Raw genomic sequence first — 14074 nt, 5'->3', positions numbered from 1 at the left:
CGGAGGCGAATTTGGATTGGCTAATCCGAATTTAGACCCCGCGTGCGGACATGTCGCAACGGAATTGACGTTATGCGGCCTTTAGAGAACCCAGCCCGGGAATTTGGATACAGCCAATCAGAAGTGAATCGGGTGCAAAGTCAGCTGACAACACACTCACAACCAGGAAGAATGGTCAGAAGTTACATCTAAAAACTGGTTGTTACAGCACGTCTTATAAAACGTATGTATTAACTATTAAAATGTTCGGTGGAGACGACGAAGATGGAGATTTCTTGTCACCAGCAGGCGGGTAAGTTATGCTTCTTGTCTTGACGATGATGTCTATGTTAACATACGTTAAATAGCATAACATCAGCAAGTGTCAGTCATCGGTAGGTCCATAATTTAATGTCACTGATAGAAGTTGCTGCGAAATCAAGTAAGGTTAATCTAGTCTAAAAGGGAGGAGGGACATGAAAGGACCGTTTACCAAGTAACAATACAGAACACGTTCACTTATTTATTTTCGATACGATTAGCTTTGGCCTCGCAACTTGGTTCCCGAAATAATATTAAAAGCAATGTGTAAAACGTGCGTGGTGTGCAACACGAACATGTACAGCAGTCTCAATGGGTTTGAAGTACCACTGGGGTTTGTTATGAATACATTATTGACAACTTAACACATTGTTTTGCTTAACACAATTTATTATTTCCATTATTTTTTTAAAAATGTTTTTGTTACCAACAACAACAAAAGAAAAATAGTGAAAGTGTATATTAACCCTCATGGAGTATAAATAAGTAATACTTAAACGCAAACTTTATCCCAATTTGGGCAGTGCTTTTGAGGTATGGTCACTTTGTCATTTCTAAATATTTTTTTACTTTCAACCACTCAAAATGTGCAGTGGCATCAGTCCTATCCATAGATGTATAATTTTTCAATTAGGTTTTTAATTTTGATGCCGTCTGTGGACAATATTTGCATTTTACACGCGCACACACACACACACACACACACACACACACACACACACACACACACACACACACACACACACACACACACACACACACACACACACACACACACACACACACACACACACACACACACACACAGGTGAGGTGTATTGAGAATAATGGATATCAGCAAATCTGAGTACTGGATAATATACTGGTACAGAGAAAAAAAAACGTTTTAAAAATAATCTTTGGGGCGTGTTCGAGTGGTTACTGGGAATGGCGTATTATACACAGGTGCGGATCATACATGGAATTTTACCAGTCATCTTTTCTTTCATATTGCCCAGCCCTACTGGAATCATGAAACAACCTAAAACCAATATTTCAAAAAAGTATTTATTTTAAGTGAAACATACATTTTGCCTCAACATTTGCTCTGCTTGTAGAGCCAAGTTGGCTTCTCTGTTTGGGTCGGATGAAGAAACCAGTCGAAGGAACGAGTCATTTTATTATACAGCCCCAAAACAGCCGAGGAAAAGTTCAAATCCAGGTCAGAACTTTCAAACTGAATGATTAATTGAATATAATTTGATGTGACTGCTTAATGTTTTGCGTCATGTTTTGCAGTATCAGTCATCCAGACAGCAGCACTGTCTCCTGGTACCCTGGAAGTGTTGTTTGCTGCTGCAGTTCAAGCCTTTCAATAGTAAATATCAGATTTGAATGTAAAAATATCAGTTGGTTTTCATTTCACTTGTATCGTACACACTGTTCTACCATATGTTCTTTGTCTAAACACTCATATAATGTCTGCCTTAATTATCATAAGAAAACATTTTAAAATAATTGCATGCCTCTAACACAGCATAAATGGACAATACGTGAAGCAGGGAAAGCTGGGGGCAGCCATTCTGGGAAACCACACAAGTAAAGAGGTAGGGACTGCATATTGTATTATTGTAGTACGTACAGTATTATGTACAGTATTAGAATTATTGTATTATTGGGTAGGCATTGATGAGTGTGCTGATGTAACATTTTTCTTAATCATGTCTCTCTTTCTGTGTAGTACAAGCTGCTTCTGTACGTTAGCCAGCAGAAACAAATTACTTCTGCCAAGATCCACGTTGACTTCATTTTCACGGTGAGCTTTGGAAACTACCGTATTTTTCGGACTAAAAGTCGCTCCGGAGTACAAGTCGCATCAGCCATAAAATGCACAATAAAGGGGAAAAAAACATATACCGTAATTTTCGGACTATAAGTCGCTCCGGAGTACAAGTCGCATCAGCCATAAAATGCCCAAAAATGTGAAAAAAAACATATATAAGTCGCTCCGGAGTATAAGTCGCATTTTGGGGGGCAATTTATTCGACAAAATCCAACACCAAGAACAGTCATGAACGAGCAACAACAGGCTAAACGATAGGTATGTTAACGTGACATAAACACAAACGAAGAGCTGAGAACGGCCCTGACGTAAAATTCAGAGTTATTAAAAAAACTATTACATAAATAACACGTTAATAAAACCATCTGTGTCACTCCAATTCATTAAATCCATCGATCGTCCTTTGTCAGCAATGCGTGCGCGCCGCTGACGGCGCTTGCACTTCAAAATATTCCACAGGCCCATATAACGATATATAAATTAGATATCAAATAACTATTATATAAGCAATAATGTTATCAAACCATCTGTGTCACTCCAAATCATTAAATTAATCCATCGTCCTTTGTCAACAATGGGTGCGCGCAGCTGACGGCGCTTGCACTTCAAAATATTCCACAGGCCCATATAACGATATATAAATTAGATATCAACTAACTATTATATAAGCAATAGTATTATCAAACCATCTGTGTCACTCCAAATCATTAAATCCATCGATCAAATTCCTCGTCCTTCGTCAACAACGCCGCGCGTGCGCCCTGACGTCAGCCTCGTCGTTATTCCACAGATCTACTATATAACTATATTGTAGTGTTAACAAAGTTCAAGGAAAAACGTGGGTTTGGTAAACGGCTCTTAATTTAACAAAACAAACTTCCAGGCGTGTGGCGGCGTGGACTTCCAGCCACGGAAGTGGAAGAGAGCTCCATAGAATAGGACCGGGCGTGCGTAAAAGCCATGACCGATCCCCATCCACCGTCCCCGGACAGCCACCCGGCCGAGCGCCGGCCCTCGACTTCCATCCACGGAGGTGAAAGACAGCTCGGTAGAGTAGGACCGGGCGTGCGTAAAAGCATTGTCCGAGCCCCATCCACCGTCCCAGGACAGCCACCCGGCCGAGCGCCGACCCCCGACTTCAATCCACGGAAGTGAAAGAGAGCTCCGTAGAGTAGGACCGGGCGTGGGTAAAAGCCATAATAGTTTTTCAAACCTTCTGTGTCACTCCAAATCCTTAAATCCTTCAAACTCTTCGTCTTTGTCACTTAGAAACAAAGCCGCTAATGATGCCGGTAGTACGTGGGGCCCTTCGTCATCTTCGTCATCCCGTGATCAATCTTTGTCCTTTATGTAAACAACCGCCGCGCCACGCCGCGTCGCGCTCCTGACGTCACTTGAAATTCAAATTACAGTAATCCCTTGCTACATCGCGGTTCGTTTATCGCGGTTTCACTAAAAATATTTGAGAAAAAACATATAAGTCGCTCCATATTATAAGTCGCCCCCCCACCCAAACTATGAAAAAAACCGCGACTTATAGTCCGAAAATTACGGTATAAGTCGCACCGGAGTTTAAGTCGCATTTTGGGGGAAATTTATTTGACAAACTCCAACACCAAGTACAGACATGAACCGGCAAAAACAGGCTAAACGATACGGTATGCTAACGTGACACAAACAAGAAGCTGAGAACGGGCCTGACGTAACATTAACAGTTATTCAAATAACTATAATATAAAAAATAATTTTATCAAACCATCTGTGTCACTCCAAATCAATGAATCTATCGATCGAATTCTTCGTCCTTTATGTAAACAACGCCGCGTGTGCAGCGCGTCGCTGACGTTGGACTCGTCATCAGTTGCAGTTCAAATTGTCCCTCAATATAAACAACAATTTTATCAAACCATTTGTGTCACTCCAAATCATTAAATCCATCGATCGAATTTTTCGTCCTTTATGTAAACAACAGCGCGTGTGCGGCGCGCCGCTGACGTCGGACTCATCGTCGGACTCGTCGTCAGTTGCAGTTCAAATTATTCCACAGGCCCATATAACGAAATATAAACTATATATCAAATAACTATTACATAAATAACACGTTTATCAAACCATCTGTATCACTCCAAATCATTAAATCCATCGATCGAATTCTTCGTCCTTTCTGTAAACAACGTCGTGTGTGCGGCGCGTCGCTGACGTCGGACTCGTCGTCAGCTGCAGTTCAAATTATTCCACAGGCCCATATAACGATATATAAAATATATATCAAATAACAATAATATAAACAACAATTTTATCGAACCATCCGTGTCACTCCAAATCATTAAATCCATCGGAATCTTTGTCTTGTCACTTAAAAACAAAACGTGCGCCGCTGACGTCAGATAGATACCGTATTTATTCTAATTATCGCCCATATTCTAATAATCGCCCAGTGTGTGTTAGCGATGACATCAATAAAAAACATTGATACCTCTAATTATCGCCCATGCTGCTAAAAATTCCCCCCAAAACTTAAGTTTTCCTCCACGACCGCATGCCGACATCATTGTGCAAGTTTAAATATGACTGATTTGACAGCATGTCGAATGTCCCTTTTAAATTGTTTTTCTCCATAAACTATATATTTGCAGGGTATTTCAATACCGTGCTTTGTTGTTGAAGTTGGGATGTACATGGGTCGTCTGGCGCTTCAGCCTGCTTGCTTTCTTTTGAAGGCTGATGCGACTTGGATTTTGTTCTCTTCATCTCTATATTATGATACAATTACACTCGTCACTCCGCTTTAATATCCTCACACAATTACGCGCTCGAACAAGACGATCACGATAACATGACGTGCGCAACATATGATGTGCGACGGTAACGTGTCGCATCGATGGAGCGTCAATTGACGCACCCCGCTGTTGGAGGTAGATCAAAACAGACGCTGTTCTAGTGTTAAGAACACCAGTGAGATGCAGGTATTGCATACTACATAAGGAAAATATACATATCGCCCCTTTCAGTGCCCCTTGGCGATCGGACACAAAGTGTTCTCTATTCATCGCCCACCCCCCTGTTGGACATAAACCTTCAAATACGGTATATCAAATAAATATAATACAAACAACAATTTGAACGAACCATCCGTGTAATTCCAAATCATTAAATCCATCGGAATCTTCATCCGCTGTGTCACTTAAAAAAACAAAAAACAAAACAAAAAAAAAAACAGCTGTTCACTCCGGAACTACGTGCGCCGCTGACGTCACCCTCGTCGTCAGTTGCGGCTCCAATTATTCCACAGATCTATGCATATAACTATATTGTAGCATTACCAAAGTACCAGGCAAGACATGGGTTTGGTAACCGGCTCTTTATATCACAAAAAGAGAGCTCAACATATGAGCCAACACAGTGCTATATGCAAGCGCCCTGGATTGCTCTTCCCGTCCCCCCCCTCCCCCCTGCTGCCTTCACGGCCTTGCTAGACAATCGGAAATTACTGGTCTACCAACATAGACGTTGCTACTCTAAATAAACTATATATCAAATAACTATAACATAAATAACAAGTTTATCAAACCATCTGTGTCACTCCAAATCATAAAATCGCCTGACTCCGGAAGTCAGTGAATGGAACTCATTGTCAGTGAGGCTCCAATTATTCTACAGCCATAGTGCGCCCTCATGCGGTTTAAAGTGAAAATAACATGTGAAGTGATCAACTATACTATATAGTAAGTCAGTAATGTGTTAATGATCAAGTAACAATTTGTGAATAATTACACATATAAGTTGCTCCTGAGTATAAGTCGCCCCCCCCCCCCCACCCAAACTATGAAAAAAACCGTGACATACAGTCAGAAAAATATGGTATTCAAAAACTTAATTTGTAGTTGAATAGGCCTGTCATGATACTTCTCGCCCGATGAGGAAAAATGGACATTATAGGTTTTTTCCAATTTGATAAATGGTCATTTACATCTATCCATTTTCTATACCGCTTGTCCCCATGGAGATCGCGGGCGTGCTTTAGCCTAACAACCATCCGCACTCACACCTAGGGGCAAGTTGGAGTGCTCAATTGGCCTACCATGCATGTTTTTGGGATGTGGGAGGAAACCGGAGTGGCCGGAGAAAACCCACGTGGGCACGGGGAGAACATGCAAACTCCACACAGGGAGGGCCGGAGGTGGAATCGAACCTGCACCTTCCTAACTGTGAGGCGGACATGCTAACCGGTGCCTCACCAAGCCACCCCCATTTACATCCATGTTTTTTAATTATTATTTTTTTTATACATAAGTCATCAACATTAAGTTGCGCTGTCTCAAGCTCACCTGTCAGTCATCTTGCTCACCACTGTGAGAGTGTGGGCACTCACACGCCTACATTCACATTAGGGGTTGAGGTTGGAATGGCATTCGAAAAACCCATTTAAACAGTTTGGTTTGCATAGATTTATTTTTTAGGCAAAGCAGTCAGTAGCACTAAGAGTCAAGTAGTGCAAATGCTAGCCGATTTGTTCAGCTAACAGCTATCGTCTATGGCAATAGTCCCCAACCACTGGGTTTTGGGCCACGGTGGACTCCATAGATAAAAGAAAAAAACTATCACTAGTTAATTTTTATTTATTATTCGAGGATGAAAAATATTTTGTTTGAAAATGTGACCGGATTGTCGCCGTTACACCCTACCATGACTGATTCTTGACACTTGTCAACTTTTCTGAGTCACGTAATGCAAATATTAAGTGCACAAGCTAGCAAAATGTATAAAATAAACAGTTGTATTTGGAAAGATTCTATGCAATGAGGGAAAAGCTCAGCAAGGATTCAACACCTGAGCCTATGCCCAACAGGAAAAAGAAAGATGAATTAATTTCACAAACAATACCAGTCGACCTGCGGTACTTAAAAGGTAAAAAAAAAAAGGTAAAGACCCAATGATTGTCACACACACATCTGGGTGTGGTGACAGGTGATTCAGTTTTTTAGTTTGTGTTTATGCAGTGGTCCATCCAGCTGACTTGATAGGTCGGTTTTGGGCGCCCTATGTTGTTGAACTTTTCCCTCTTACTCCCTGTGTGCTTTTATGGTTTAGGTGTCTTTTGCTGCCACCTTAGGTGTTAGACTTTGAACAGAATATGCGCGTTGAACATGCATAACTGTAGCCACAAACCGTTTTGGCATCTCTACATCAAGGGGTTGTTCGCAGTGTTTTGGTCAATTTTGTTCACCCCAATCATGTGCGCATTTACACAACAGATTCAGGCCTGAGCACACAGACAATTTTCTTCTCTAGTTTTTCCCCGAACATCAACTTGATGCATTGTCATGTAAGGAGACAATTACAGTGAGTCGAAAGGTTTTTGGGGATTTATTTTTGTTTATTTCGGCAAGTACCACACACTTATTACAACTTCATTTCACATTTTGTTTTACATGTCTTGTCGACAAGGGAAGCGGGTTGAAGCAATTCTGCTTATCTAGTTCTGTCCTGATTACAGCCAAGGGTTTCACTGCCAGACACATGATCGACATTACTACAGTACTACCTATAATACTATCATAATCATGACAAGAGAGAATCAAAAGAAAAAAGAAAGTTGACCATGATAACATATAATTTGAATACAGCAATAACAAATAAAGTGGAAGTTTGAATATCTGAATACAGCAATAACAAGTAAACTGGAAGTTTGAATATGATTTGAATACAGCAATAACAAGTAAACTGGAAGTTTGAATATGATTTGAATACAGCAACAACAAATAAACTGGAAGTTTGCATAACAGTTTATCAATTTGTTTTGAATACAGCAGGATTCAAAAGAGTTCAGAGATACAGTTCAGAAGTACCCTTGGATCAGTTGGAAAACAAACTTTGTTGAGCTAAGGTACCACTAAGGTACCGGTACCTATTTTTTTATGACAAAAATATCACAGGTAACCTGTAAACAATTTTCTTTTTAAACGTATGAATTCATACGTCGAGCATTTTCACAAATTTTTGCAAAGCTTACAGAATATTGTTTGCTATGGATTCTACCTTATACTGCTCTGTAGTTATCACCATTTGAAAAAAGGTTGGTTAGTTAACAATCTCAAAGAATTATATATATATACAGTGCCTTGCGAAAGTATTCGGCCCCCTTGAACCTTTCAACATTTCGCCACATTTCAGGCTTCAAACATAAAGATATAAAATTTAAATTTTTTGTCAAGAATCAACAAGTGGGACACAATCGTGAAGTGGAACGAATTTTATTGGATAATTTAAACTTTTTTAACAAATAAAAAACTGAAAAGTGGGGCGTGCAATATTATTCGGCCCCTTTACTTTCAGTGCAGCAAACTCACTCCAGAAGTTCAGTGAGGATCTTTGAATGATCCAATGTTGTCCTAAATGATTGATGATGATAAATAGAATGCACCTGTGTGTAATCAAGTCTCCGTATAAATGCACCTGCTCTTTGATAGTCTCAGGGTTCTGTTTAAAGCGCAGAGAGAACCATGAAGACAAAGGAACACACCAGGCAGGTCCGAGATACTGTTGTGGAGACGTTTAAAGCCGGATTTGGATACAAAACGATTTCCCAAGCTTTAAACATCTCAAAGAGCACTGTGCAAGCAATTACCGTAAATTCCGGACTATAAACCGCACCGGATTATAAGGCGCACCAGCTAAAATTGGGGGATATTTTAGTTTTTTTCTTATATAAGCCGCACCGGACTATAAGCCGCACGTGCACACACGTTTTTTTACAAAGAAAGACCGTTCACAGAAAGCCTTTTTAAAGTTTTAATAACATACTTTAACATGTCTTTCTAAACATTGCCTGTGACGCAGCAGTAGTACCGCAGCAACACGGAAGTGTGCACGCGGGTTATTAACAAAGAAAGACTGGACACAGAAAGCTTTTTTAAAGTTTTAATAACAATACCTTAACATTTCTTTCCAAACACTGCCCGTGCCGCGGCAGTAATACCGCAGCAACACGGAAGTAACACAAGACTAATAGGGCTGGATTAAAAAAAACATACCCGGTAAAAGTCACTGAGACGCGGCGGTAACACAGCAGCAACACGGTAGTACAGCACCAACAGGGCTCGTTAAAAAACATACCAGTGAAAGTAAAAAAAGAGCTTCATCGTCTTCATCTTCCTCCTGTGCACTGAAACCATCGAAGTCTTCCTCCTCAGCGTCCGATTGGAATAGCGTTAGATATCCTTCGCCTCACACTTTCTCAGTCTCTCTTTCGTCATCGCTTTTATGCATTTCTTCGAGTGTGATGAGGGTCTGTTCATGCTAATTTTATTCATGCACGAAGCGCTAAATTACATTAAACTAGCGAGCGACACGTATAGCTCCAGAGTAGACGGGACCACGAAATAAAGAAAAGGGTGACGCAAGACAATGTCATCAACATCGACTGCCTTTAGCTTAAAAGCGGCATCATATGCATTTCTTTTGTCCCCCATAATGACGGTTTGTGTATAAAAACTCCCTTTCAGTAATGTCCGTCTTGATCTCGTTCTGTCTCTTCTTCGTGTGAATTATACGCCTATCAAAACACAAACTAGCACGTCTTCTTCGGCGCATTATCTCTTCTTCGTCTGTCTCTTCTTATCTCCCTTCGGTTGCCATGGTGATACTTATTGTTGGCAAAGCTTCAGGGGAAGTCGCTTCCATCGTAGATGATGGGCTTTTCCATGGTCAGATGATAGAAGACTTTCTTGGAGATAAATCGTGAGAAGGAGTTGTCGAAGATGAGCGCGTAGGTTCCCGGCCGACGCACTTTTAGCTGTCCCTGAATGGTCTCTTTGTGAGAATTGCAGCGCGTCAGTGGAATGAGAACCTTTGATCGCTCCAATTGATCATCAGCATTTTCCCGGTAAACGACACTAAAGGAAATGCTTTTTGGTTCCGAAGAAAACATCCAGCCGATGCTCGGCCCCGCATCAGCCACCACAACGCTCACCACGCTGTAACAGCTGGATTTGATGAAGAGCTCCCGCGAGCCGTCGCCAAACTGGGAAATATCCTCGATGCTGAGCGGGACGGCCATCGTGAGTTCTCCGGACTTGAGAAGGTTGATTTCCGAATCCTGTACAGTGGCAACGTTCTCCTTTGGCTCGTCAGGGGCTAATTCTCCTACGCCTATATATTTATTTATTTTTTTGCCGCAAAATGAATGCACATGTTAAGATGACCCCTTAACTTGAAGTAGAGGGAAGTCAAAGTCAAAAGTTCCATCCGGATGGCCTTTGCTCGTGCTCTGCCTCAAATTAACCTTCTGAATAAAATGCATTAAAAGTTCACGTTCATTACAACTTGTTTTTGGTGAGCAAAATGTCAGAAGAATTGAATTTAAATGCTGATTGATTGGGTTTTAATACAATGCAGATGGTCCAAACAGCGCCACTGCTTTGTGTAATCTCTGAGTCACATGGCAGAGTAAGAGAAAGGGTTTAGAGCCCTTTGACGCAGGTCACCTAGCGTGCATTCCTACTAAAGCTCATAATAGTCACAAGCAACACAGCCAGAATAAGCAGCAGCCATAGTAGTGTTTCAAAATAGTATTTTTCTTGTTGTTTTTTTCTTCAAGATACCGCAGTGTATAAAAGTGATCAAGTCATCACAAAAATCACGAAAAAATCCTTATATAAGCCGCACCTGACTATAAGCCGCGGGGTTCAAAATTTTGGAAAAAAGTCGCGGCTTATAGTCCGGAATTTACGGTATATTGAAATGGAAGGAGTATCAGACCACTGCAAATCTACCAAGACCCGGCCGTCCCTCCAAACTTTCATCTCAAACAAGGAGAAGACTGATCAGAGATGCAGCCAAGAGGCCCATGATCACTCTGGATGAACTGCAGATAACTACAGCTGAGGTGGGAGAGTCTGTCCATAGGACAACAATCAGTCGTGCTGCACAAATCTGGCCTTTATGGAAGAGTGGCAAGAAGAAAGCCATTTCTCAAAGATATCCATAAAAAGTCTTGTTTAAAGTTTGCCACAAGCCACCTGGGAGACACACCAAACATGTGGAAGAAGGTGCTCTGGTCAGATGAAACCAAAATCTAACTTTTTGGCCACAATGCAAAACGATATGCTTGGCGTAAAAGCAACACAGCTCATCACCCTGAACACACCATCCCCACTGTCAAACATGGTGGTGGCAGCATCATGGTTTGGGCCTGCTTTTCTTCAGCAGGGACAGGGAAGATGGCTAAAATTGATGGGAAGATGGATGGAGCCAAATACAGGACCATTCTGGAAGGAAACCTGTTGGAGTCTGCAAAAGACCTGAGACTGGGACGGAGATTTATCTTCCAACAGGACAATGATCCAAATCATAAAGCCAAATCTACAATGGAATGGTTCACAAATAGACGTATCCAGGTGTTAGAATGGCCAAGTCAAAGTCCAGACCTGAATCCAATCGAGAATCTGTGGAAAGAGCTGAAGACTGCTGTTCACAAACGCTCTCCATCCAACCTCACTGAGCTCGAGCTGTTTTGCAAGGAAGAATGGGCAAGAATTCCAGTCTCTCGATGTGCAAAACTGATAGAGATATACCCCAAGCGACTTGCAGCTGTAATTGCAGCAAAAGGTGGCGCTACAAAGTATTAGCGCAAGGGGGCCGAATAATATTGCACGCCCCACTTTTCAGTTTTTTATTTGTTAAAAAAGTTTAAATTATCCAATAAATTTTGTTCCACTTCACGATTGTGTCCCACTTGTTGTTGATTCTTGACAAAAAATTTAACTTTTATATCTTTATGTTTGAAGCCTGAAATGTCGCAAAATGTTGAAAGGTTCAAGAGGGCCGAATACTTTCGCAAGGCACTGTATGTATGTATGTATGTATGTATGTATGTATACATACATGTACGATCGCGCAACTGCAGCACACCGCCAAACGCGCAACCGTAGCGCGTCGCCGACCGCGCAACTGCACCGCGCTGGTTGCATTATTGTGACAGAGCCGTTGCTAAAATTTAGAAAATATTTTTTAAAGTCCTGATGTACTTTCCAAAATTTAAGTGGACCTCAGTGCGCAGGGAGTTTAATATAGTCCGATCGCGCAACCGCAGTGCGCCGGGCGCTCACTGTCACATTGCTTTAAGAGCGTCTTTGTGTTTTAGGATGGCTTTACTGCTCCCACTTGCTTTCTTTAGAGGCATGATTGGGGGTTAATACAATCCTCAAAGTAATGAAAATACAATAACAAATGAGTCAGTCGGCATCCGGGCCGCGCGGTCGGGTTTTCTCGGGTCCTCCCAGCTCAACTCGCGAGGTTCGACCTCCGAATTTTGTTCGACAACCAAAGCAAAAAAATCTCGAATTTTTTGTTCGAATTCCGATTTGTTCAAGAACCGGGACGTTCGAAAACCGAGGTTTGACTGTAAAATAAATACCGTTTTTTTCCGTGTATAATGCGCCCCCATGTATAATACGCACCCTAAAAATGGCATGTTGATGCTGGAAAAAAGCCTGTACCCATGTATAATACGCACCCAATTTTTTTTTTTTTTTTTTTTCTTTTTTTTTTTAAGTCCCAATGATCGTCACACACGCAGGGAGGCAATGGGTCCCATTTTTATAGTCTTTGGTATGGTCTTAACTAGGCTGGATGTATTTTTTTTTTGTTGGCGTTGATTTCTCCGACTGCCCGTAAAGGCACCACCGCGATCAGATGAAAAGAGAGGAAAGTGACGTGCGGACATGTGAAAAAGGCGGCTCTGTATGGGAGAGACGTTGAAGAGGAATAAAAACACCCTTGGAAACCAAAACTTGCCCCTCGTCGTGACTCGGAGCCGCAACAAATGTTTCGGATTTGTGTAGGGTACATTGTGACAGCAAACGAGCAGGTGATCGAGCAAGCGTCTGAGACGAGAGCATTGGTTCGTATGGAGCGTGTTTGAAGTGAACAGCAGAGACGAAAGGAACAAGGCAAAGTGTTGTGAAATAAAATATTACCTGTAATACGCATTTTGTTATTTGCTGATTGTATAACTATCACATTCATTGTCAGTCAAGAAGAGGACTATTATCCCTTCTTTGACGAAATGACCAGAGCACAGTACAAACACACTATTGTCGGTCAGTCCTGTTGTTGGTTTTGTTGTACCATGATTTTCTTAAAAAAAAAAAAAAAATTTCAAAAAAAAAAAAATTTCAAAAAATTTGTACCCATGTATAATGCGCACCCCAGATTTTAGGACAATAAATTAGTTAAATTTTGCGCATTATACACGGAAAAAAACGGTAGATGCAGCTCACTGACAAGTGCCGCTATTTGAGCTAATTTTAGAACAGTCCTGCGGGTGACTCATGCGGTCCTCACGGGCGACCTGATGCCCGCGGGCACCGTGTTGGTGACCCCTGCTCTAATCTCTTTGCTTTCACTCTAAAATAAAGCACATCACATCATTAAACACTATGGATTGTATGTAAACTTACTGCACACAAAACGTAACAAATATTTCACCTTTTTTTTGTATTTTTTTCTGCAGGTACAGCCCAACAATTATTGCACATTTTATGATGACCAAAGACAAACTTGGTCCCTAATGTTTGAATCTGCAAAATCATCATTTGACTTCTGTAAAGAGGTAAGTAGCAAAAAATGGATGGATGGATGGAGGGATGGACGGATGGACGGCTGGGCGAATGGGCGGGCGGCTGGATGGATACTTTATTGATCCCAGGGGGAAATTCAGTGTCCAGCAGTATCCATACCCAAAAGCAGGTACATTAAAGAGAAGATAACAGATATGAAGCAGATTCTTATGAAAAGTGTCAGGCATCAGTAGTATATAATAAATAAAGAAACAATAAACATTAATCATTTTAAATATGTCAAACATAATGAAACCTAATATCATGTCCGTGTGTGACCCCTCTACCCCATGTCGATGTTAAAAAATCTCACGGCGTGTGGGAGAAATGA

At 41.3% G+C, this 14074-nt stretch overlaps 1 protein-coding gene across 2 annotated transcripts in view; it reads left to right on the top strand.

Annotated features, from left to right (window-relative positions):
- The window catches only part of fkbp15b (FKBP prolyl isomerase family member 15b), a 50131-nt gene continuing 36057 nt past the window's right edge, over positions 1–14074 (top strand). The window contains exons 1-6 of one of the 2 annotated variants that reach the window (XM_037259497.1): positions 1–292; positions 1398–1501; positions 1579–1657; positions 1817–1886; positions 2021–2095; positions 13638–13736. In XM_037259497.1, coding sequence (XP_037115392.1) covers positions 243–292; positions 1398–1501; positions 1579–1657; positions 1817–1886; positions 2021–2095; positions 13638–13736 — 477 coding nt within the window. In that variant the 5' untranslated portion in view covers positions 1–242. The remainder of the gene's footprint in view (positions 293–1397; positions 1502–1578; positions 1658–1816; positions 1887–2020; positions 2096–13637; positions 13737–14074) is intronic. The other variant, XM_037259498.1, reaches the window with a different exon arrangement.

The sequence above is a fragment of the Syngnathus acus genome, chromosome 9, assembly GCF_901709675.1.
Source record: "Syngnathus acus chromosome 9, fSynAcu1.2, whole genome shotgun sequence".
NCBI lineage: Eukaryota > Metazoa > Chordata > Actinopteri > Syngnathiformes > Syngnathidae > Syngnathus > Syngnathus acus.
The sequence above is the reverse complement of the archived record's forward strand: the minus strand, read 5'-3'. Positions and strand labels throughout refer to the sequence as shown.